General features: G+C 42.0%; 1 protein-coding gene across 2 annotated transcripts in view; it reads left to right on the top strand.

Moving 5' to 3' along the window:
* The window catches only part of LOC132988235 (cell adhesion molecule DSCAML1-like), a 56284-nt gene that overhangs the window by 10854 nt on the left and 18784 nt on the right, over positions 1-26646 (top strand). For both annotated transcript variants that reach the window (XM_061055505.1, XM_061055504.1), the window contains exons 3-11: positions 2909-3055; positions 20795-20941; positions 21023-21301; positions 22667-22942; positions 23173-23469; positions 24457-24729; positions 25512-25796; positions 25974-26093; positions 26197-26373. In XM_061055505.1, coding sequence (XP_060911488.1) covers positions 2909-3055; positions 20795-20941; positions 21023-21301; positions 22667-22942; positions 23173-23469; positions 24457-24729; positions 25512-25796; positions 25974-26093; positions 26197-26373 — 2001 coding nt within the window. The remainder of the gene's footprint in view (positions 1-2908; positions 3056-20794; positions 20942-21022; positions 21302-22666; positions 22943-23172; positions 23470-24456; positions 24730-25511; positions 25797-25973; positions 26094-26196; positions 26374-26646) is intronic.

The raw sequence follows: 26646 nt of genomic DNA, 5'->3' as shown, positions 1-26646 counted from the left end.
AACAGTCATGACAGAATAAAGTAGAGCAGATGTGATTGGCAGCTGCAAAAAGCCCTAACCACGCACACAATCACCTGCCCCAAAATAGCCCGCCTCGACCTGAACACAGATTGACCTAGAACACAGTCTGCAGAGAGAACATCTGCATCACATACTACAGTCGGACTCGGCCCGCGCTCACACCTATCTGACTGAGCTGTGGATGAACCACTGCACTTTGTACCCACATAACCCCATCAGCTCCATCTACAACAGTGTACCACCTGGTGGGAAGAAAAACCAAAGGACCAGCCCCTACAAGACTTAGAATTCAGTTGGAACTAGAATGTAATTTTTATGACCAAAAAGAGATTAGGAGGAAAAAGAGTTATTATATATTTCAGGCCTCATCAACACGTTTGATAAGGGCAGTATAATAAAGAGCATCAGGAACTTGCAACTTCTTCTATCATTTATAATTGTATTTTTCATGCAATGTTTGAAAAGCTTTACGAGGTGTGAAAAGTAAATCAAGACTGCAATGATTTCTGGGGGTTTTTTTCTCGGTTTCAGCCACCTTAGAAGCATTTCTTACATGTTTTCTAACCTTAAACAGGGATTTTAATAAATCATATTTTGAATGGTTCATTTTCAATTCAATTGCTTAATTTTCAGAAACACAACATCAGACCAGCAACCAGTAACATTTGATTTAAAATGAAAGTAAATGAAAGTATTAAAGCATGGGTTCAAATCCACCCAGTGGCTCTTTTCTTGCATGTCATACCCCATTCTCTCTCGTGTCCCAATTTCCAACTCTATCCATTGTCCTGGCTCTCCACTAAAGGCCCCAAAAGCCCCAAAATACATCTAAAAAAAACCAAAACATAATTATTTGAACAGTTTATCAATCAAATATATCAGTTTCAACTTAAGATAATTTGATTACATATAAGACTTTAACATGTGATTTTAAAATTCATACACATTTTTAAGCTTCTTTTTTAAATAAGGAGAAGTTGTTAAGGATAAAGATTTCACTAGTAAAACCAAATCTTGTTGGTATTCTATTTTCAGAGCGTTTGACCAGAAGCTGCCTTTGTTCCCATCATATTTCATTTCTCTCCTGCTCCTCTTCCCTTGTTCTTCAAACTGCTCTCTTGTGCCAGACTAAATATAGCCACAGCACACTTGTTTAATTACGTCTCATTAACAAAACTAATTGGTGCTTCCCATTGATTGGAGCATGTGAGGCTGCTTTAATAAGAGAGACCTTGTCTAAAGTAAAACTGTGCATCTGGGGGTTTCAGCTCTGTAGAACCAGAAACATGAAGAAGAAGAATTAGAGACAGTTCTATCAAACCACAGCTGGAACAAAGCTACATCTGAATGATAGTTACTCTGCATCTATTGTCCCCTCCTCCTTCTTTCCATCATTCATTCAGGCCAGTCAGTCCCTCCCCCTTCCCTCCTGCCGTCAACATCTGTTTTCATATTCTGCCTCCCAACACCGACCTGAACTAATACTCATATTAATTCTAATACTAATACTAGCGCCAAGTTGAGGATTTGAGCCAGGACCCTGAGCTGCATGCCAGCCGGTTGCTGCCTTCATTCCCACATGACCCTAAAGCCCGGCCTCAGGAGGCGAGGGATTAGCAGGAAGCAAACATCCTGCAGCCAGCGGCCTCTGTCGGGCACAGGTTACAATAGGACAGGACGCTTTATTTTGGAGGTTCAGACTAATGGCCATGTTGTTGAACTTGCCCTTCCACTGAGCAATAATTTAATCTAGTTTAAATCACTTTTTCTGCATCCTGCGAACAACAGTTTTTAAGAAAAATTCCCATCGGTGTTGGTTCACTCTGATCTGTTTTTTCTCCTCAAGTGTTCAAAGAAGATGCAAATTTCCACGCAAGTGTTCCCCTCCTGCAGCACGAATGTATGCACGCTGTCATCACGTCTGTTACCAGGGAAGGGATTCCGAACCAGTTTCTTAGCAACCTTCGGATACGTCCTAGCTTTCATGTGATTTTTGCTAATGAGTCCCCGCTCATTGAACAGAGTGTATAATAATGCATGAACCTGCATAAACTGAAGCACCAATAACCCTTCAGCTCTGGTGTGTCCTCGTGAAGTTCTGCACAAAAACAGATCAGTGTTACATGGTGATGTCATGCCAAAGCTGGAAAATAATTTCCATGATTATCCTGCTTAATGGCGGCTCGCGCCATTTATGGTGAAAGCAGAGGCAGGATTAGAGGAGTTCAAACAATACACGAGAGTGGGACAGTCTTTCTGATGAATTAGTGTGGAGTGCTGGGGTAATTGATGAAAGGCTGTTTTTGCTCTGGAGTGTTAATGTGTTTGTATTTGATGATGTAAACATGAGTAGGTTATGGTTTTTGTCCAGAAACAGGACTAAAGCTGAATATGATTAAAAGGCCCGAGTTATGAGATCGCCATGATGTTGTCAACACAGACGATGGACGATATTCCGTATTGAAAATCAATTTGTTTGAAAAATAAAATAAATAAAAAATAAATACATTTGAAACAAACAAATCCTTACATATATTTATTCGAAAAAACCTTCTCAAACAAAATTGATCAAATCAACACACACCTAATATTCAGTGGTAAGTAGAATTGTTCTGAAACTTGGTATCTGGTGATACTGGTTTCTGTATCAACCTCTGATAATCCACCAGAAAGAACTACAGTGTGGTGCTTTGAGAGAGTGCAATGATCGCAAAAAGTTAGCAAAATGTCTTCAATCACGGTTATTTTCACCGATATGATTTAAATCGTTTTACTGCAATAGAACGGGGCACTGGAACAGTAAGTTAGTAGGGGGAAGAAAAAATGGCAACGGAACGTTTCTAGCGGTTAGGAAAATATCCTGACATTTCTGTTTCCTAATTATCAGTTTTCAGGGAGCCCTACACGGTGCGGGTGGCAGACCAGCGCTCCATGCGGGGCAATGTAGCCGTGTTCAAGTGCCTCATCCCTGTTGCCGTGCAGGAGTACGTCAGTGTCGTGTCCTGGGAGAGAGATACCGTGTCCATCGTCCCAGGTAAGGCATCGTCTGAGGAATTTGGTTTATTCAGGGGTAGATTTGGATGTGTCATTTCAAAGGATTCAAGTAGGTCTGTGTGTGTGTTTATGTGTCTGTGTGTTTGCGTGTTTGTGTATTTGTGTGTGTTTATGTGTGTTTGTATGTGTGTGCGTTGATGCACCGCTGTGCTCCATGTTTGACCGAACTCTTAACTCGTGTCTTCTGTCTGCTCACTGTTCTGGATCACTGCTCTGGTCCTCCTCCCTCCTCCCTCCTGTCCTCTTCTTCCTCCTCTTGTCTCAGTCGCTTCCCTCGCCGCAATCACTAGTTTTCAATTCTATCACATACAATCCCCCCACGTCAATTATTGTGATTGACACGGCATTACGCAGGCTCTCTTCCATGTGGTGTTACTACTGCTCAGTTTCTCCTCATCAGATCTATTTCTGTCCTCTCCCTGCTTGTCTCAGCACCGTGTCCTTGAAGAACAGGGCCACAATTAGAGACACAGGATGTCAATAGGACTGAGACCCTACATTCATCTTCATTAACCTCATTTGTGTTCGTGAGTGTGTATGTGCAAGAGAAAGAAAGCCAAATGCAGTGTTCAGCCTTTCTGTCTTTTCGTCAGTCTTTTACATGATTATGTTATTTGATTATATACTGTGCAATGCATGTTTGAAATGTCTGCATCATTATTTCATGGTTGCAATAACAAAGCAGCAGAGAGGGATGGGCTATACAGTAAAGGAGGAAAATGAGCCAAAAGAGGAGAATCAAGGAGGGTAGTAGGGCAAGAACAGCCTCAGGTCCTGGCAGATGGTGTTTTATATTATATGTATGCAAAACACATAGACACAGTGTCACAAACACACATGCACCAAGCTCTCAGTAATTCACTATTTTATACATTCTGGTTTGATCCTGTAGTTTTTGAAGTGCTTAAGTGTTTTTAGGTTTTCTGTAGTTACCAACCTAGTAAAAGTTGCTATAATTAATTCTTTTTTTTGTTGGAAAAACCGGAACATGTCTGCACAAGTAATTCTCACAAGTTCTCCTCTGCGTGGCTCAGTCACTCACTCTTTACACGGTTGGCCACAATCACAACATGGCTTCCTGTGATTTCTGTGCCTCTGTTTTGCCTGTCCTCTGTGTGTATATTTATGCTTCTTTATATACGTAGTTTTTGCTGTGTACGGCATGAGGCGGCTGTGTGTAATTAGGGGTATATAGGTCAGTTGATGAGCAGTGAGTGTGAAGATCAGATGTTGAACATGACGAGCGGCTCTCTGAACTCAGCCGCTTGTTTTCCTACTACAAAAGAAAAAAAACACAACATGGACTCGTGTGTTAATGTTCAACCTTGACCTCAAAATTCTGCCCTCATCAGCCAATCAAAACGGGCGCTTATCTGATAAACAAACACACTTTCAAAATCCTCTGCAGAATGATTTATAATCTGAGCATGGTAAAAGCAATCAAAGCATTCATAACCATTTACATATATATATAAATAAACAGCACATACTATCTAATGGGAGGGATTAATGTGGATCTTAAGCTCTCCTGTTAATTCTCTCATCAACCTGCTTCAACATCTCTGGTCAAACTCTGTCTCCCTCCTGCCTGGCCTTAAAGCACTGCCTTAACAGACATAATGAAGATGTGAAAATTAAAATTGATTTTGTGACTGAGCGCTCTCTGCCTGCGAAGATGTGGGCGGTCGCTTGTCTTTGCCTGTCACCGCTTCTTGTTCTCGGCTTGAGAAACACAGCAGGAAGGGCAGGAGGTTGATTATGACAGAGTAAATCTATACATACTTGTTTCTCTTTAAATAAGTAACAGTCAGTGTTTTCTGACATCCGTGTTTTATGTTCAGGGTCATGAGAGGTTACAGGTCATCCCACAATGCACCACGGTGTCAGAGAAAACCTGGACTGTTTCACGATTGCATGGAAATTAATTGAACTTTTGTTTCTTGTATTTTGTTAAATCTCTACTGATCTGATTTTGTGGTAACATCCTCTCTGGCTGGGAAGTTTTCTTTGGAGTTATACAAATAAACAGGGACATTGTCTGCTGGCATCCACTGCAAACAAGCCAAAGAGCTCAACTGCCACTGAGCTTTTCTTTGAATTTTAAAGATTTTGTTGGGCCCATTGCAACAAAAGGGAAAATGTCTGTTTAGTTTCCTGCAATGGCTTTTTAGCTGCAAACATCAGCACAAGGAAAAAGTGCCATAAAGCTTCATGCACTGTCCATTTAGATGTAGAGACAGCCTGTTGTTTCTGTTTTAATCTTCAAATTTACTTTGACATCCTTTCAAATTATTTTTTGATTGATTGATATCTTTATATGTTTCATTGTGATAAAAAAAGAGGACACACTATTAATCCAAAATAACAATTAAAAAGTAACTAAAAAAAAAGTTTAAACTGCAATATGCGACAAAAAGCAAAGCTTGTTCCCAAGAAAGATGAAGAGTTTAACATCTGCTTATCAACACTGATATTATATACATACAAATATTGACAAATGCAGTTGTTCTTAAACTCAAATATCCACCAGTGGCAATAGCAATGATAAAATGTAACAAGCTATCACATCCTTTCCTCTTCTTAACACCAGTCAACAATGTTTTTGTTTGTAAAATTCCTCAGCGATTCACCTGAGGCAGAATCCCGTCCCTCCTGATTCTGACAATCTGTATGTGAAGGGGTTTCAAATAAGAACATGAATTTTAAATTGTCCACTTCATCTTCTTTTTAAACCTGTTCCTTTGCACGGAGGAGTCATTGTCTGCGCTGATCAGTAACACAATCACATACCGGAGTGAAGGTTGAGTTGATGACATAACACAACGCAGCCGTGCCCTCTGCACCCCAACAGGTTCTATTTTGTCAAACACACACGTTCCCCATCTGGAGCCGTGTGTGTGTGTGTTTATGTGTGTATAAGTAAGTGTGAGTGTGTGTGAGTGGAGTTTGTGTGTGTGTGTGTGTGTGTGTGTGTGTGTGTGTGTGTGTGTGCCATGTCCCACTTTTCTGTCCAGCCTGGACAGTGTGGGGGTTTAGGAGGGGAGGGGTGCTTGCAGACTGACCTATTTCCCTCTCACTTCCCTGTCCCGTAAACCATCCCTGTAGTTAAGCTTTGTGTGCATGTTTTTGTGCATGTGTTTGTGACCCTCATGAGACAATGGAGACTAGTCTGAGCGGGGATCTGAAGGAGAAGAGCTGGAGCGCAGACAGAGGGATGGAGGGTTTGTAGATTGGAATAAAAACAACAACAGTGGGACGCAGAGAGGGTTCAGCCTTCAGATCGAAGCCGTCAGTTTTACCAGCAGAAAGTTAATGAGAGGCTCCTGTGAACAGAGACCCGACCAGCAGATGGCTGTGGCCACATGGTGGTCCACAGAAGATGCCCAAGCATGCTCCAACTCATCCTCCTGCCACACAGTTTGCTCCTGTTTGTGTATTTGCACAGTGATTTGATACACATGGAATTAGAACCAGTGCTGAAAGGCAAAAAAGGAAAGGAAATGAATCCACAAACTTCCATTTTCTCCAGCTCCCTGTGGGTCAATTATACCAGATACAGATGATGTTTTGCATGCTGCTAAACAATTGATTTACTGAATCTTTTACACACGCTGCAACTTTAAGACAATTATGAGAGAAAATGTGCATTCGATGAGTGTGTTGGGTCTAACCCTTCAGTGTGTAAACACTGAGTTAACAGTCTTTAATGTGAACTTGAGTCCTAAAGGGCGACACCGGGTGGTGAGGTCACTTACAGGCTACATTACAGATCAATCATCTGCCCCCTGGGGTCCCTGCTGGAAGTCAGGCGGTTCAACCTGACACAACAATACACAACCATACACACACACACACACACACACACACATATGTCATACACACTTTAACAGTACAGAGGTTAATTTGGGAACACATGGAAAAGTATGCTGAAGTCTAGTGGGATAAGCATGCTGAAGGAGATTAGCTATGATAATTAGTGTACAAAGTGACATATTTTAATGAAGAATAGAGCAGACCACCTTAAAGATATGCACCACATTGTTTCTGTAATGATTGATTAATGTTAGCTATTTTCTTAATTTCATTTCAATTAATCTTCAGTGGAAAGACAAGAAAACTGTGAAACATGCAGGCTGTAATCTCCTACAGCCCAAAGTGATGTCATCAATCCCATTTTATTTTTTCCCAACTGACAGTCCAAAACGGAAATATATTGTTTTTAAGGTTATAATTCCAAAAATATCTAAATTAAACCTGAAGTTTATTCATTTAATTTACATTTTTGCTTGATAAATAACAAAATGGTCAAATAGATTAATTTTGTAATTTGTCCAATGACCAACTGTTTAACTGTTAATTAGTATATGTTGCAAATTTAGTCACAACCTGTGCATTATTAGTGCATATTTACATATTTAATTAAATTACTATTAAAAAATGAAAGGTCTAAAGCCAATAGCAATATTTAGCTTCTTTGAGGTGTTTATAATAAAGTGATGTCCATAATGCAAGTTCAGTTTAATGTACCAACCACTGCATAGTTAAAAACACATCATGGGTTAAATGTACCCGCCTATTTATTTGGGGATTAAAATAGAAGATCTACATGCATGAGTATGGATCCAATATGTTTATGACACTTCTCATACACGAGTTTATCCTAACACACACATGCACGTCCAGCAGGGTTTCCTCTCAGTAATTAAAGCAGGGTGTCATAAGGGCTGCACACACACACACACACACACACACACACACACACACACACACACACACAGGTGCATGGAGGAGAGAGGTGACAAAGGCAGCAAGACGTCATGGAGAGCAGCGGTGTGTTAGGACACGATGAGTGTGTTTGTAAATCTATGCTTGTGCACTCTGAGCAGGAATACATTAATAGATACACTTGTCTGGGGCACCGCAGACTCATGTAAACACTAGTCCGATACACACACACACACACACACACACGGGCATCTACAAAGTACAAATGTACAAGCCTGCCCTCTACACACATTCATACCAAAAGAACACAATAAAGCCATTTCAGATTTGTCATGAAGCTGCCTGAACGTGGAGCTCTCATTAAACATTAACTCAGGATACATTAAGGCTCTGCTCTGCTCCCGCTGCTGTGTGATGCCTGTCTTGTTGTTGTGTTTGGGTCCAGCCTGGGTGTAGCAGGACGTGTGTGACAGAGGAGGGCAGGGAGCACGTGGCGTCCCCAGGGCTCATGGGACACAACCCATCGACTCTCGCCCTCTGTCATTCGCCCAACCTCTCAACAAGTCTCACACTATCCCTCCCTCACCTTCCCCCCCTCCCCCCCTCCCATCTATCCCACATGCCAAGCAGCGGATCACCGAGGTTAGCAGAGGACATTAAAAAACGTCATGCAACTGAAGGTGTAATAAACTTGCAAACATGTGGCAATGGCTGCAGCACTTAAAATGAGGAGCCTCATGCAACATTTCTTAATGGAAATTGCAAAAAAAAATAACCGTTTTATTTTTAACCTTTAAAATCCAGTTTCCATGCAGCTAAATCAGCCAAACGCTTGTTCATGGTTTATTCACCTCCATCTCTTCTATAACTCTGGTTATATTTCTGCCCCTCTCACTTTTGCCCCTCTCTTCTAAGAGCTGGGCAGGAGCAGATGGGGTGCTGGCGGCCATCTTTTACTCAGTTAGGTTGAGTAGGCACGTGGGTGGGTGTGTAAATTAGCACAAACAAGTGCGTGTGTGTGTGTGTGTGTTTGCGTGAAAGGGGCACAATAGGCATAATTATCTCTGCTTGAGAGGCCCTGTTGGGGGGTGGCTTGCGTGGAGAGGCGGAGTTCAACAATGGCTCAACCACGGGCTTTGTGTGTACAGAGCAAAGGGCTGACAAGTGTCGCCTATTATTGACTATTTACACACTGCTACACACCCGCTCACGTGCACACAAGACAGGAATGTACACACACTCTGCACACGCCATTGCCATCACCACCGCTTTCCTTTGATGCCTTTTTTCCTCTTTGTGTATCCATCAAACACACACACACACACACACACACACACACACACACACACACACACACACACACACACACACACACACACAGATGAAGTGTGAGCATGTCTGCAGTGCATCGGTGTATCAGTTTCAATCAGTGTAAGAGGGAGGGATGGGAAAGGCCCTGCAAGCACATCACTCTGACACAAATCTGGCTGCTCTCTCGGCCTTCAAGCCCGGCTATGTCAGGATACAACTCAGTGACAGAGACTTTAAGAAGTCACTTCTCATAATCTGGCTTTAAAGATAATTACTAAACTGGGGTCTTTCCCAAACAAATGTCTGCTTTGGTATTGTATTGATTATGTTATGGGCTATGGTTATAGGTTATGAAGTGCTTGCTGAGATCGGAGGGGAAAAAAACAATTCTACTTCTACAAAGTCTTTCAGGACAAATCTTCTTTTAAAAGGCAGAGTTGTAGTAAATGGGTAAAATACATTGTTTTGGTTCATTAATTTAAAAAAAGAAACTTTTCACTTGTTTGTCACTTTGTAACTTAGTTAAGAAAATAAATGTTTATCATTATTAATGTATCAGTATAATCTGGTCATATTCAGCAGTTCGAAAGTCTAACGGTAATCTTAGATTTGAGCAACACTACAACTTAAAGTGTGAGTACATGTGAGTACAGTTAACTTGTAGTTTAAAGGCACAAATCACCAATACCTTCATGTTATGATATGAGATGTAAAATGATAGGACATTTGACAGATTGTCACTAAACTGAAAATGACTTTATTTCATCCATGCAGGGCCTGCAACTGACAATATCGCACTTTTGAATAAAATCAGTAACATTATTTCATGTTCTGTTTTTTCTCTGTATAATTGATATTCAATCATTGCTCATTGAAGATTTGTGGAAGGACACATATCAATGTATTGTTACACCCCGGCCAAAGCACCAACACTGCTGTTCTCCTACTGACCAAGAGGCACTACGGTGAAATCTCACACAAAAGTCCAACTAATCAGCCAACAGCTTGTAATCTCTCATTGTCAAACTATAAGACATGGGTGGGGTTCATTTTGGTCAGTTCTGTGTGATCCTAGTCTAGATCTCAGGTCTGATCATCAGGTCCTGCTCCTGAGTGATTACCACGTTGTCATTTCTGTGATTATTATATTCATTAATTCAGTCAACAAGAATCCTTAAATAAATCCCAGCAGCCGGCTCTGTAAAGGATAGGTGTTAATCTGCACTTGTAACCACGTCCAGAGTTGATCAGTAAAGTGAAAGCAGCGAGGCTTGTGTCAAGGCTTAGAGTTAAAGAGTTGGAGGGTTTATGTGGCCTGGATTGTGTTAAGAAATAGGATTTGAGTAAAGAGGTTTTACCTCTTTCCCCCTGCTTTCTTCCACTCTTTTGTTTAGGCTAGCTAAGATGGATTAGTGTGAGAGATTACAGCAGGCTTTACTTAGAAATAGTATTTAAGGAAATGCTTATTTGGTGCAGAAAGTAACGGGGCCCAAGAAGTTTGCTGCTGTCGTTTTATCATTGTGGACTGCAGGGATTTTCTCTTTATAATATGGTCCTGAAATGTTGTGATATGACCATTGTTTTGAAATGTTCCTCTAAATTCATAGGTTTTTAGAAACTAAGTTTAATCTATTACATCACAGTGTAATGATATTTTTAAAAGAATATTGGCGTTTAAGTATGGGGTTAATAAACACTTCAAACTGAGAGTAAATGCCAAAACTCTGTATTTCTTATCAAGCCCAACATAAATGTTATTCCAGAACAGAGTGATGGATTTCAGTGCGTCTGTGAGAGCATGCACTGTGAGGAGACATGATCAGGGATCAAATGGGATCCCTGGTGGTCATCCAAGTGCCATGTTCCTACATGACCTCTCAATCAGACCTATTGATCCGCCGCACTATTAGCTGTCCAAACACACATTAAGGCCAGATCAACATGGCAGGCTGTGATCGACTGCCGTGGACGAGAAGGTGAGGGGAGGTGAACGCATCAGAAAGCTGCTCCGAGGTTAATGTGATGGAAAATTTCTGAGGGAAAGGAAGGTTGTGCTGCTGTTTGTGGATTAGTATGTACATAGTAAATGTCATGTGTATGCAAGTCAATAATTTAGCGTGAGTTGTTTGCTCCCTCTGTTTCTCTACAGTAAAAATCTGTTAAGACTTCCGTCAACAGTTCAGCACATTGTTTACAACAGGGATGATACAGAGCAAACAGCATCACTGACGCCTTAGTGGATGAATAACATACAGAAATGAAGGGTCAGTGTGTTTCTTTAATATCTATATTTAAGTGTACTTTTACATTTTCATCAATGACCTGCGGATCGCCTCACTCGCTCTTTCATTAGACATGTATGTTCAATGGGAAACATAATGGTGATTATCTATCACAAAGGCCTACAGAACTGTTTGTACACTTGGTTCTGAGATACTTGTGGGGATGGAGGCATGGTAAACAATGCAACAATTATTAAGTCAATTATAAAGACAGAAAAAAAGCATCTTGTCCAAGATCTTTAAATGACTTGTTTACTCAAATCAACAATCCAATACGGTAAGACTGTAGTATCCTATAAAACCAGGAAATCCTATTGATCAACTGATACTTTCAGCTTCACTCCCAACATGGACTGGTAGGATGCTTTTCAATGGGCTAATGCAAAGTCAGAGAATCAAGCTCACTTACAGTCAGTTCAGAGTCTCCAATTCAGCTGAACTGCACAACTCAACACAGGTCAAACATGCGATTTGTACACAGAAAGGTATGAAGAGTTCAGCTGAGTTTGTTTGTGAGGTCAAAAATGAACAATCTGAACTAAGCTATAGATTAAAAATAAGAACTTGGGAAAAGGATGACCAGTTCTTCTTCGGGTTTGGCCGATGGGGTTCAGAATTTAAGCACATTAATAGAAGTCATGCCATTAACTCAAACTTTAATGAACATCTGTGAATACCTGTTAGTTTGAAGATTCAGCATACAGAATGTGATCACTATCATTTTTATTCCATAAATGATTGAATATTAAACTGTATATAGTGGTTAAAAGAGCTCCATTTGTCTTGCCTCACTATTAGAATACTTCCTATATTCATGTATCAGTAATATTCATCTTAAAACATTAAGCACAAACTTTTCTGAAGTTCTTTTTTTTTTTACTGAATGATTTAAACTTGTAACGGAGTAGTTTGACATTGTGCTATATCTACTTCTTCTTCTTCAGTAAAGGACCTTCTTTGACTTCTACACTTCACCCACTGGACATCTTTCATTCATTGATTACTTCCTGTGAGGTTTAACAGACAATTGTACGCACAGCCATGTATTGACATGTTATATAATAATACATCATAACATTTGGTACTCTAATTATTCAACATTATTTGTTGAGCTGTTAGGGATTCCAACTCTAGTTCCTTTCTAGTGTCTGGTGTGTGTGTGTGTGTGTGTGTGTGTGTGTGTGTGTGTGTGTGTGTGTGTGTGCGTGTGTGTTGTAGTAGTAGTTATGCTCTCTCTCTCTCTCTCTCTCTCTCTCTCTCTGTGCTGGGCTGTGACTCTCCTCTGCCACCAGCACTCTAATGGGGAGGGACCGGGCAGCTCACTCAGTGCCGCTAATGCAGCTCACTGCCCCGGGCCATGGGCTAAGCTGGAGTACACCACATCTCACACACACACAATATGGCAGACACACAACATACATCCAACTCTGTCTTGAATGTGTTGCTGTACCAAAACAAGGTGGAGGGGTGGCTCTGGATTTTGACTTTGACTGTGTGACATTTATTTTTGAAAGGACAGAGTCTCTTCAGTGTTCAGACCTATAAGTGCCCATGTTATTATCAGGTCAATAAGAGTTCTATGAGTTTGGACCATGGTGGCAAGCTTCTGTATAGTGCCGTGTATAGGGATGTGTGTGTGTGTGTGTGTGTGTGTGTGTGTGTGTGTGTGCATAAGTGTGTGTATGTGGTTTCTCTCTCGGGACTCTCATTATCACTGCTGTCCCAGATGTCACCAAGCACATGAAACACACGTCATGAATAATGGAGTCCTATTTCTACATTTTTCCCCATTTCTCTCTCCTATCCTCCCACCCTCTTCTCCTCCATCCTTCTTTCCCTCTGATGCCTCTACTGATGCTTAATCTCCTGAGCGCTGCCTCGTTCTGAGATGGTCCATTTAGCTTTATGTAGCGTCGTCAGCGTGTCTGGTTTGGGTGGGTTTATAGTGGGGAACATGGTGTCTCTGCGCCACTGCGTTGAGTTATATCTATGCAGACGACGACACCGTTTTTTGCGTAAGCTCTGTTTTATGGCTGTGCCCTGACTGCCCATTCAGCCTCTCGATACACCCCCCACAAACCCCTGCACAGCGTCCCCTCCCCCCCCCCCCCAGTGTTTACTGTTTAAAGTCACACAGGGCAAATTGGGACAGAGCAGTCAAGTGAAGCAGAAGAGACGTGGTCCAATCGCACTGTAAACTGGACCCTGCTCAGTCTGTCTGCTCTGTCTCATTACTCCTTCCCTGAGACTCCACCTTTGTTTGTTTGCTCCTCACCTCTGCTCCTCTCAACTTTTTTCAACATCCTCAATGCTCACGTTGAGCCGCCGTACAACACAAGGGTCAAGGCAGGGAGAAAACATGATTGAAAGATGAGGTAAGCAGTCAGAATTGGTTAGAAAAGAGCACAGCAGTTAGGATTAGACAGCCAAGCGTGGCTTTTTAATGAAAACATGACAGAGCTGTAGCTTCTTCGACGTCTTGCATCCCGTCCCCCTTCTTGCAGAAAAAAATGAGCGAGAAGAGGGGTGGGGGAGAAGAATGCTGAGAGCTGAGATTCAGATATTGCTCATGCAGCGTTAGCCTTAACTGGCAGCGTGGCCCGTGCTCAGTCTGAACACTTTCCTCGTGTTAACAAAGTCTCTTTTATGGAGGAGATGCAGCGGGGGCGGGCCAGCATTGCACAATTAGTTGTTGCTCATGAGTTGTGCCAATAAAACCTGCTTTGAATGTGAATTAAAGAGTTAAGAGGGTGCCGTTCATAGATGTTGAGTAAGAGTGCGGGTGAAAAAGCCAGGAAAGTGTATACATTTAATTGGCTGACACCTGCTTCTACTTGAGCTTTAAATGTACACAGCAAAGAGAGCAGAGGGAGGGAGGAGCGGGCTCTTGCTTTGAATGCAGATGTAACACCCCCCCTTTTTTATGCATAAAGGACGGGTGAACACAGACATCCACTGTTATCTCCTCCACAGTTTAGCAACCATCTCTTCGTCTCCTTTTCTCCTCAATTGTTTTTTTTTTGCACTCTCTAAAGCTGTTCATTCAATCCAAAATTGTTACTGATTTTCTCTTTCTTTTTCAAATTCTTCTGCTGCATAATTGGACGGCTGCCATTCACTGACTTCTTGACGTTTATATTTTTTGGCCTATTATAAGCCCTAGTATAGGTGTTTTTTTTTTTCTGTGTGATAGTGTATGTATGTGTGTGTGAGCCTGGCATGTCTGTATTTGTGAGCACCAAGCTTATTCAAGCACTGCAGAGAATATCTCCGGAATATGCTGCTTTTTTTTTTTTCTTTTTTCTTCTTTCTGTGACAGTCACAAGTCTTTGATCCGCTCCTTCCTCCTCCTCCCCTCTCTCGTCTTACCTTCTTTCAAATTCCTCTCCGCAACTTGTCTTTGAGAGCAGGGTATAAGGCAAAGATACAGAATGCCATTTTTCCATTGTCAAAATGGCCCATTTATATGCCCAACATTTAAAGGATGATTATCTAGTTTGAAATAATTACAACAACTTCACTTCGCTTCCATTTCACTGCATCACATTAAAAAGAAAAAAATCTGTATTTTTTTCAATAATTAAAATATCATCTCAAAGTATCTTTCACTATTCCTGTATCCTCTGCCAAATGTCTTTGGGTTTTTTGGTGGATAAAACTGCCTTTTAGTTTCAAACTTTACAGAAAAATCGTTGTTTAATGCACAAAAGCACAGTATGGGAAAAAGCATAATTTGTTTTAAATTCACGCTTTATCTAAAATCTACAATTTATGTCCATTTGAAGCCTATGTGGTCTGATTGTCTCATAGAGTCTGGGCTTTTCTGAAATTTTCAGCTTACATTTCAACAAAGCTAAACCTCTGAAATGGACAAAAGTGCAGTCATAAAAGTGTCCATTTAAAAGTGATTTCTAGTTTAACTCACAGCCACGTCTCTTCAATGGCTCGACACGCTGTGCTGTAGGCTTCCATCAGATGGTTTTCACACTGCTGTCAGTTTGTGGAGGAGTGAAACCTCTGACCCACCGCTGCTTTGCCACATTTTCTTCTTCTGCTGCCTTACACTCCTCATAATGAGCAAGGAAAACACACTAACCTTGATTTAACTGTGAGAGCCCTTCAAGGTGAGGAACCAGTGCCTTTGACCATCAACAGAGTTGAGTAAGATGGAGACCCCAGGGATCAGACTGGAGTGATCTGTCAGGAGGGAAACAGGGATGTAACTTCGATTGCTCATTAGCCTTTTCCGAACTGATTAGATATTGGGTCCATACAAGGAACTCCCATAGGAGAACCAGTGTTTTTACACAGCGCTAGGCAGTCACTTTGTATTTTTATTGTACTGAGTTTTCTTCCCTCTTCGAACACAGAAACAGTTGTATTTCAGGCACTTTAGTGTCGTAAATATGTTTCCTAAAAGATTTTTACAAAGCCATCTCCTAAAATAGTCAACTTTAGATGAAGTGGAAACTTGCCTCTTTAAAACATGTAGGTCAGTTTGGTTTCCAAGAGCTAAATTGGTTTCCTGTTGATGGTAGAGAAGTCCATCTGTGTTTCAAAACTGCATAAATAACTTCCAATGAACAGGCCCCGAGTATTTTTAGACTTTTTTTTTTTTTAATTCTGTGAGTAAGTCACACTCACAACACACATCCCTGTGCTGCAGGTAAATAAATCTTAAAAGTCAATAAAATCATTCTTATTTCAAGGTTCAGATGTGGACTAACACCAGACTGAGACCCAGGATAAGTGAAAACCAGTACCACGTATTTTCTGTTTCATGTTTTTTGGAAATATTTGTGATTGGTTACAAAACCCATGTGCATCTGAGTAGCTATTTTTAGCCACTTTACACTGATGCGATTGTTTTGCCCATTCTTCTCTCTGAGCTCTATCACCAACTCGCCCTTCGGATTTTTGCGGTCACATATAGTCAGAGGGTTCCACCTTTGTGTCCTCGACGATTGTAAACATGTTGTGCTTTAATTGTTGCTTAAAGTACAGCCGAAATCGTAGCAGGATGGCAGTGTGAAGACCCTAGCAACAGGGAGAGGATGAGGAAAAGCGTGAGAGAGGGAGGGGAGGGGGAAAGATGCAGAACATCAATAAATAATGGCCCCACTGAGGAGGTGGAAATATGGGCCTCGTTATCTTTGCGCCGACGCCTTCATTTGCATGTGAGAAAATGAGGCTGCTACCAACTCACACACACTTACACTCGCACACACACACAAGATCTTGGACCCAAATGGGCTACAGTATGTATCCTATTTATAGACTCTGTCATGCTTTTATTTTTTCCTATTCTCTCTCACACATTAATACTTCTATTATTTCCCCTTTTTTTCCACCTCTTTGGATTTGTCACAGCAGCAGGTCGGGGCTGTAGAGGCCGCAGGCATTTTGTCGGATTAAAATAATAAAAGCAAATGTAAACCTTTACTATACAAGAGGGGTTTGCTGAGGACATATACAGTACAATTCATTTAAGTAATGGCATTTTATTACAGTACATTCATCCATAGAAAAGCAGAGCACAAGGTTGGAGTACACACACTTAGTAACATCAGCTTTTAAATGTTTTTTATTCATTTATTTTCTCCTTTCAGCCTATCTGTAGATTTAAATCAGCGTCAAATACATGTGTGCTGCCTAAAGCAGAAGGTGGATACATGTGGGATTAAATTATCTCTGCAAATTTTTGTGTGCATGCATGAGTAAAAACATCTATTATTAAAAGGACCCTATGAATTTAAAGAGGTCATATTATGCCCTTTTTGGGATTCGTATATTTAATCCAATGGGCTTAGATCAGTGATCTCACACTGACAAGACGTCACACTGGCAAATTGTTTTCGAGAGGGGCTAGAACCGAGCGTTACATGCGGCTAATGCTGCAGCTAACAGGAGGACGTAGGAGATGCCGCGTTTCCGCGGACTTTGAATTTTTGCAAATAGATGTGCCTAAACATGCACAGGACACTTGGAAAACACACTAAAGAACATATAAAACCAGAAAAAGCATAATATGACCCCTTTAAAAGAAGCTGAATGATCAGGTTCATCACTGTCTCAGTCCTGTGTCAGTCTGTAACTGACACTAACATAACGTGTACATAAAGACACACCAGGAGGGCTTTACAAACACTCCATCACCACTGCTCTGCTCAGCTATATACTCAAGGAACCAGCCTAGTATCCGTACAGCCCCGTCTTCAGAGGTAGAGGTCGTTTTTATTACACAAAGTTATGGGAAATAACTTGACAGCTGTGGCTTAGTGGTAGAGACTTACCTCTCAACCGGAATGGTAGGGGGTTCGATCTCCAGCACCTTAAGCCACATATCAAAGTGTCTTTGGGCAAGTAGATGGATCCTTAACATATCATCCTTGGCATAATATTTGATTCAGCACTAAAATTTGACAAACAAATAAATCAGGTTGTAAAATTAAGCTTCATGCAGCTCCGATCCATCTCCAAATTAAGACCGATCCTGTGTTATTCCGACCTGGAGAAAGTTATTCACGCATTCATATCCACTCGCATCGATTACTGTAATTCACTTTATTTTGGTATCACTCAGTCATCTCTATCCCGCCTTCAACTCATTCAAAATTCAGCGGCCAAAGTCCTAACACGGTCAAAAAGGAGCGATCATATCACCCCAGTTCTTGCCTCCTTACACTGGCTGCCAGTCAAGCTCAGGATTGATTTTAAAATACTTCTGACTGTGTTTAAGCATTAAATGGACTTGCCCCCGCCTACCTCTCAGAACTCCTATCCCCATATAAACCGGTGAGAGATCTTAGGTCATCTGCACAAAACCTTCTGTCACTGCCTAGATCGAGGACAAGGTGCAATGGGGATCAGGCCTTTTCCATTGCAGGACCAAAACTATGGAACTCTTTGTCCCCAGACATCTGTCTCTCTCCCACTATTGGTGTTTTTAAAACTCGCCTTAAAACAGCGCTTTGTCTAGTAAGAAGACTATAAAAACACAATACAAGCTCAAGTCTATTTACCTATTTCATCAATTTATTGTATCAACGTTATGGGCAGGAAAATCAATATAGTATCGTAAAAACTAACAGCACAATCGTTTTTGAATCGATTTTTTTCACACAGCCCCAATGCACATGTGATTGTTTACATCTTTCCTCTACAAAACTACACATTACTGGATCCAGCTGTTACTACACAGGGTTGCTTTAGTTCCCCTCCAGACTCCATCTGCATCAGGGATACATGAACAGTTTTGCACAATGTTTTCATGAATGGGTCTCATTGAGACTCATAGAAAATCCAACAATGTTGGTGTCCTTTAGGCAATGCAGCCTCTTTCAAAAAGCTTCTTTCTGGGTGAAAGAACTCTGTAAAGAACCATTTATAGTTGATGAAGAACACTTAAGCCTTTAAATGGTTCCTTCAGAGCTTTTTGCAAGAAGGGAGTGCTGCTATTTTTTACTTCTGGGTTCTTTTGGCTTCTTAGTTCATGATGCTTTACGATCTGAGAACTAAATATTGTCCAACTCACCAGAAGATGGTCCAGACATTTGTATTAGTGTGTATTCTGATGGTACAGCTGATCAGCTGTTTCCTTTGTTGATAAACAGATAAAGGAAATCTTTCGTTCCTTCCCAATTAGAGAATTTCTCTTCTCAGTATCTTTTCATGTGTATGACTTTTTACACTTTGATTAAACACAAAAACATGTCTAAGACATATTCCCTAGATTTGTGGTGATTAGGAAGTTCAAGCAGAAGACTGACTACAGACTAATGAAAAAATATGTAATACTTGCACTTACATGTGAATAAAACCATTATGAGCCTGGAAAAAAGACTGTAGCATTACACCATCATGTAAATATAGAACACATGGAAAAGAATTATGCAACACTAACAGCTAACAACAGCCGCTTTCAACTCTGATTTCCTGCATGCATGCATGTCTGCATGTTTTGCTGCAGCTGTGTGTCGATGTCTTTGTGTCTGTGTGAACGGCACATTGGCTCTGTTTCTCGTTATCAAGTCAAGTCAGCATGAATAAAAGCTGAGGGAGTGCAGTGATTTAGTAATTAATATTTTACTCTGTCTGCCACTCTGCTTAGAAACTGAGAACAAGTGGCTGAGGAACAGAGAGAGAGAGAAAGAGAGAGAGAGGATTAAGACAGTTCACACAAAGAGATGAAGAGTCAACTGTAGATAGACTGATTTTACGTACAAGCCACTCAGAGAACAAGGACGGATAGTGAGGGAAATAACGTGTTGTGCATTGTGTAATCAGTGTTGTTTCAGAGGTATCCCTGCAGAAGGAATGAATTCTGTCCCTTGCTGAAGAGAGAAAGTGTGGTCTTGACAGATCCAACTGACTCTCCCTCTCCCTCTCCCTCGCCGACTCTCTCCCCCCTGCCTATGTCAGAGTGTTGTGACAGGCGAGTTGTCGGTGTTGTGGGAGTAGCAGCCTTAAAGTGCTCATTATCCTGTAAGGCTTCATTCTGGGGGGCAAACAAAGGCTGCTGTGAAATTGCAGCCTGTGCCTCCTCTCGGGTCATGCAGCATATTCCATGCAAACACATGGTCCATATCTGCTACCTTTCATGTTCCTGTACACGACCCAGACAAACACTGAGCTTGTAGATAAAATATTGACGCTGATAAACTCGCAGCACAGCTCACTCACGCTAATTCAGCTGCTGACCTGTAGCTTAGATGTTAAAAGACACATGCGATAGCTGCTGTTTAAAAACCGACATTGACCGCAGTGTAAGTTACCAACCTTTTACAAATAATACTGAAGGCTCAAGAAATACAGCTTCATTAATGTCATGTATCTTTTAAATCATTATTTTGAAGTGAGGCCTAACAGGGTGTGGAAATCATTTTACAAAAGGAGTTTAATTACATTAAAAAACATCAAAAAGCCATATTTTTTCCCGTTATGTAATATATCTTCCATATTTTCCAGAATGTTGTGGTACACGGGGGGTCTTTAAATATTACATCTGCTTAAATATGTTGGAAAGGTCAGAGTTTCAATTTAAATGAAATATGTAACGCTCTGAAGGAAGAACATGTAGATAGTTTGGTGATGATGGTGCGTCAGAGTTTTACATTGTGTGTAGAAGAACAGTAAATCTGTCTCTGCTCCATCTACGGGTGGTGAAAGTGACCGCTGCGGGTCCTTCAGGCCTTGAAAGAGTGCCAGGTTTTAGGGGAGAAAAAAAACTTTATCAGGCAGGTAGTGCCAACTGTTCAGGCAGCTGTTTGTTCTTAACACAATGTATTTGTACCAGAACGATCATCTTTGTACAAGTGTTTTTTTTTTTTATGTTTCTCTGTGTCTGTCAGCAGTTTTCCTTTCAAATGAATGTAAGTCTTTATTAAATGTGTCTTCCTCAGGTAACAGGTTCTCCCTGACCTCCTTCGGGGCTCTTTACATCTCTGATGTTCAGAAGGAGGATGCCCTCTCCACATACCGGTGCATCACCAAACATAAGTACAGCGGCGAGACCCGCCAAAGCAATGGAGCCAGGCTCTCTGTCATGGGTAAGAAGCTTAGTTTAGTCAGTTTACACACGTTTTACGGATATTTGACACCAAAAAAATAACCCTAATTCTTCCCCCCAGACCCCAACGAATCCTCACCCACCATCCTGGACAGTTTCCAAGCAGGGGAGGTGTACGCTGGCCAGAGTATCGAGCTCCCCTGCATAGCGGGAGGTTACCCCAGCCCAACTGTGCGCTGGCTGAAAGACGGTCGCCCTCTGCCCTCGGACGCCCGCTGGACACGGCGTTTGACAGGGCTGACCATCAGCGACCTGAGGCAGGAAGACAGCGGCAGCTACGCGTGTGAGGTCACCAACAGTTTTGGCTCCAAAGAGGTGTCTGGACAGCTTCACGTTATAGGTGTGTGAACACAAATACACACACACTTCTACACACACACACACAACCTGACAGACTCCCACGCTGTCTTCTCTGTGAATCAGCCTGGCAGTCAGACACATTCAGCAGCTCCTCTGCTTTTTGGTTTGAGGCACACATATAAGTCGCACCTCGAGTGTGTCTGTAACAAACATATGTGTAAGCTGTGCAGTATGATGCCCCGTCATATCAGGTCTCAAACAGAGAGACAGGGCAATAATTCACTGAGACTGGATCCGTAACACAGCTGCCAGCAGCATTCACCATCACAGAGAGAGGGAGGGTGAGGAAGACGGAGATAAAGAAGAGGGTTCACGGAGGGGACGATCAGACATCCAGACAGTGCTGGAATGACATTATCTACTATGTACTAACAAGATGATAAAAGAGGCGGAGATAAATGTACATTGTGTAAGGTATACAAAGAAACAAAAAGCGGGAGGAGTCGAGACAGAGGGAGAGAATGGAGAGGCGGTGGGCTTTGCCAGTGGGCACATCATGGCAGCACACTCTGTGACTCTGACAGGGTGAGAGGGGGTTGGGAGGCACAGAGATGCCCCCCAGCACACACCACCAGCTGCCTTATTGCTCACTGACATTTGCACACACACACATATGTACATACACACACGCTCTCGCATTCACACAAACACGCAGACACACTCACACACACAAGTGGACAGAGATGTGAAGAGATATCTCCAGCTGCTTTTCTAATGAGTGCGTCGAACTGATTGAGTCACCACGGCTGATTGTGCTCTCTCTCTCTCTCTCTCTCTCTCTCTCTCTGTCTATCCCGTCTCTACGTATGTAAATGCTGATTGTATGCATGAACCCATGTGTCTCATTTTAAATCCAGCTGAATGATTTAAGAGACACAACAATTGGAATTTAATGAAAATAAGAAATAGATTTGAGTGACATTTTTTTTGTAAACAATATAAATCATTCATGTTTTGCAAAAGAGTCATAACCTTATATAATATATAAATAAGGTGAGATTTATAAGCATAATTTATTTTAAATATTTATTCATAAATCTCACAATAAAAATATTTTCATTAGGCTAATAAATACTTAAAGCCCTATTACTGACTAAACTCTTCGTTTTTATAATATATTGTGAATCAAAACCAAAAAATTATTGAATTATATGGCATACAAAGTAGTAGATATCACGTTTACATTAAACCTTATGGAAATATGAAGTAGTTTAGCTACAGTAAAACAATTTTATTAAAGCTGTACTAGCATTTTTTTAATCATGCTACAAATTGCTTTTCAGTAAAACTGATTTAGAAGATTTAGATTAAATCAATTTTCTCAAACATGTGCCCTTTTTTCCAGATCCGCTACTTGTGACCTTGTCCCCCAAGAATCTGAAAACTGGCATTAGCAGCACCCTGTTCTTCACCTGCACAGTGGAGGGCTCTCCAGAATACACCATCAACTGGTACAGCAACACTGAGCCCATTGTCCCTGACCAGCACATCTCCATCCAGGGACAACACAACGACACCCTGCAGATCACTGCAGCGCAGAAATTCCACTCTGGGGCCTACCAGTGCTTCGCCTCCCGAAAGGGTCACACTGCTCAGGACTTTTCCATTATTCTGTTAGAGGGTATGTGGACAGGGAATAGCAGGAAACTGCACAAGGGGAAATTTTGTGTAAAAAAAAGAAAGAAAGAAATATAGCATTGTAGCAGCAAAATGACAGGAAAAGAGGTTCTTCATGTTTAAAGCCTCAAGTCTGCTTTTTATTTTTTTTTATCTGTATACAGGTCCAAAGTGTCTCACCTCTCTGTCTTTATATATCTCTTTTTCTCTCCCTATCTTTCTGTCTCCTCCTAGATGGTACTCCTCGTATTGTGTCTTCCTTCAGCGAGCGGGTGGTGAATCCTGGCGAGCCTTTCTCCCTCATGTGTGCTGCCAAAGGAGCCCCGCCGCCCTCCATCACCTGGACCCTGGACGACGAGCCTGTGGTACGAGACTCCACCTACAAGACCAGCCAGTACACCCTGTCGGACGGCCTGACCGTGTCCCACGTCAACGTCAGCAGCCCGCTCATTCGAGATGGGGGAGTGTATCGTTGCGTCGCACGCAACTCGGCCGGTAGCGCCGAGTACCAAGCGCGCATAAACGTAAGAGGTGCCTGTCTGCTTTTCAATATAAATGCACTCTACACCTGACTCTATACAAACACACAGGGGCTAGTGAGAGGAATATATTACTTTGCATTTCACATAGACTATCTCTCTATCTATCTATCTGTTGATCTATCTATCTATCTGAAAAAAATGAAAGCAGTAATTACAGAAGCAGCTAGACAAAAATGTATTATTTAAACCAACAAACTGCATAACTTGTGGAAATTTTACAATATTTTTTTATACAAAAGCTCCTAAAAATTAAAAAGAATTTCTATAATGGTGGATAAAATGCAGACAACAGTGCTGCTAATTGGATAAGCAATTTACTTGTAGCGTATGTATTCTTCTTCCTGATAGGAGGTGCATTTTTTTTGTCATTTTAGCCGTATTGAATGACTGATTGAAATGCTAAGATGTTTGTCATTAAAACAGCAAATTTTCCTTTCTGATTGCAGATAACAGCAGGGACAAATCAGTAAGCAAGTACTTTTAGTTTTAACTATTTCTATGGCTAGCTGCTCTTGAGCTAGCTGTCACGCCTTAACTGCTTTTGGAGGCATTACTTTCGCTTTTTGAGTTCACCGATAGCAGCGCTGCCTACCCACCTATCTGTCTCTTTACCCATCTACTGTATAGATACCTACCTGGCCACTTTTATTCATACCGATCTATCTTTCTGTCTATCCGAAGGGAACTGTAGAAAATTACACACAATCTCTTAGATACAAAGAACTCCTGATTAGACTTAAATCCACAAATATCCTCAATCACATTTAAATAAAGGGAGCCTAACTAACCTCCCTGTCCACCTGTCAACTTGCCCCAATCACTCTATCCCTCAACCTTTATCTCTTCACCTCCTGTCTCTGTGGCTGCTCCCTTACTCTGCCATGACCTCCTTCACCTCATCTGCCCCTCTCTTCGACCTCTGTGTTTCTCTCCGTCTCTTCCCTCCATCCCCTCTCTCTCTTCCCTGTGTCTCCAGGTCCACCCCGAATCAGACCCATGCGAGACATCACCGCAGTGGCGGGTAGGAATACCTACATAACATGCCGTGTGATTGGCTACCCATATTATTCCATCAAGTGGCTGAAGGACGGCATGCAGCTGCCTGATAATCACCGTCAAGTGCTGTTTGAGAATGGCACCCTGAGGCTGACCGACGTGCAGAAGGGCGCGGACGAGGGCACCTACTTGTGTAGCGTTCTGATCCAACCTCAGGTGTCAATCAACCAGACGGTCCATGTCACGGTCAAAGGTAAGATTGCAGAAAAGACTGGGCGTACTCCACACCCATTAAATAAATCATAGAGTAAGAGTGGAATAAAGATAAAATGAGTCGTCAACCTGATCTGATATGCTTGAGATTAACCATATTTTCCCAAAAAGACTTATTTTTGCTGTTTGTGGACATATGTTTGAGCACATTCATTTATAAATATACTGTATATATGAATATATATCTCAGTATATATATCAAATCAGTATCGGGAAAACAGTGTATCCAGATTATCACTGTCAAATGGAGACACCAATATTCAAAGTTGTGCAGAGCAACTTTACAGCAATCCTTCAGGTCTAGGTTTATGGTGCTTTAGAACAGATTTATGTTTCAGTCTGCGTCTGTATTTTGTTGAGTCTGTGATTGGGGTAACGATGGTAGCAGGGCAGCTGCAGAGGTGTTTAAGGCTGTGTGCATGTGCCTGCGTGTGAGTGTGTCTCTGATTTAATTAGATGAATAATAATGAAGCCTAGATTAAATCCCCCAGATGTCTCAGCTGTAGTACCCCCACTCCAACCTCCATTGCTATGGCAACGGAATGACTTCTTCCTGCCAATTGGACTCTAACCAGAGCGGCTATTATGGGCTGCAGGAGATGGGGGCTGAGGGGGTGGGGGGGGTGGGGGGAGAAGAGGGGCCCACTGGCCATGACCCCTCTCTCTCTGTCAGCATTGCTCCAGATGGCCATTCTGCCACTCTTCCTCGTCTATCACTGCCTTTATTCAGCTAGCTTTCTGCACTCTTCCTCTCTCCCCCAGTGCCACCGCTCATCCAGCCCTTCGATATCCCCTCTACCTCAGTGGGGAAGCTCATGTACATCGCCTGTGTGGTGTCATCTGGGGACATGCCCATACGCATCACCTGGCACAAAGACGGCCAGCTCATCGTGCCAGGCTCAGCATCTGGCGTGGCAATAGAGACCAAAGAGTTCATGAGCTCCCTACAAATCTCCAAGGTGACACTGAAACACAACGGAAACTACACCTGCATCGCCAGCAACGCCGCCGCCACTGTCAGCTGGGAGAGACAGTTGATTGTTACTGGTGAGGGCTTGAGCAGAAAGAGAGCGGCATGATGATGAATATGGGTCAGATGAGCTGCGATATCTAATGTGCAGAGGGGGCTTGGGTCTGTTTTTAGGACCAATCCCATTTTCTAAAATTTCTGTGGAAGAATTCCTTTTAATTCATTTGGGTTAACCTCATGTTTTTGTTTCTCAGTCCCACCCCGCTTTGTGGTGCAGCCTAACAATCAGGATTGTATCTACGGCAAAGCTGGAGTTCTCAACTGCTCTGTGGAGGGTTACCCACCTCCAAAAGTCATGTGGAAGCATGCCAAAGGTAATTCAGCTCGTCATCACAGGAAAAACCTTAATAACAAGATGATGTAAACAATGAAAAAAGGAGGCAGTAATAAACATTCGCTTCATGTCATGCTTTGCAGGTGTGGGAAACCCTCAGCAGTACCACCCAGTCCCACTAACAGGCCGAATCCAGATAATGTCAAACGGCTCTCTGCTCATCCGGCACGTGCTTGAGGACGACCGAGGGTACTACCTCTGCCAGGCCTCCAACGGAGTGGGCTCAGACATCAGTAAAAGCATGATCCTCACTGTCAAGAGTAAGTGTCAATCATTCTTGCTTCATCTTGAACACACTCCCTCTAATTTAACATGTCCTGCATCACATAAACAGGCAACTGCACACACAGACATGGCTTTTTCTAGGAGAATCTGCCCTTCTAAGATGCACTTTTGCCCCAGGCTAGTGTGGCATTTACTGAGCTAACAAAACCTCTGCCCTGCACATCCTGAAATGGGGGTATCTTTCCGATTGATTGAAGTGTTCTGGCTGCTGGTTGGTGTGCTACTGAATGTTTGGTTGGGAAAGGAGC

The sequence above is a fragment of the Labrus mixtus genome, chromosome 14 (genome assembly GCF_963584025.1).
Source record: "Labrus mixtus chromosome 14, fLabMix1.1, whole genome shotgun sequence".
NCBI lineage: Eukaryota > Metazoa > Chordata > Actinopteri > Labriformes > Labridae > Labrus > Labrus mixtus.
Note: the sequence above shows the minus strand (reverse complement) of the source record. Positions and strands in the feature narration are given on the sequence as shown.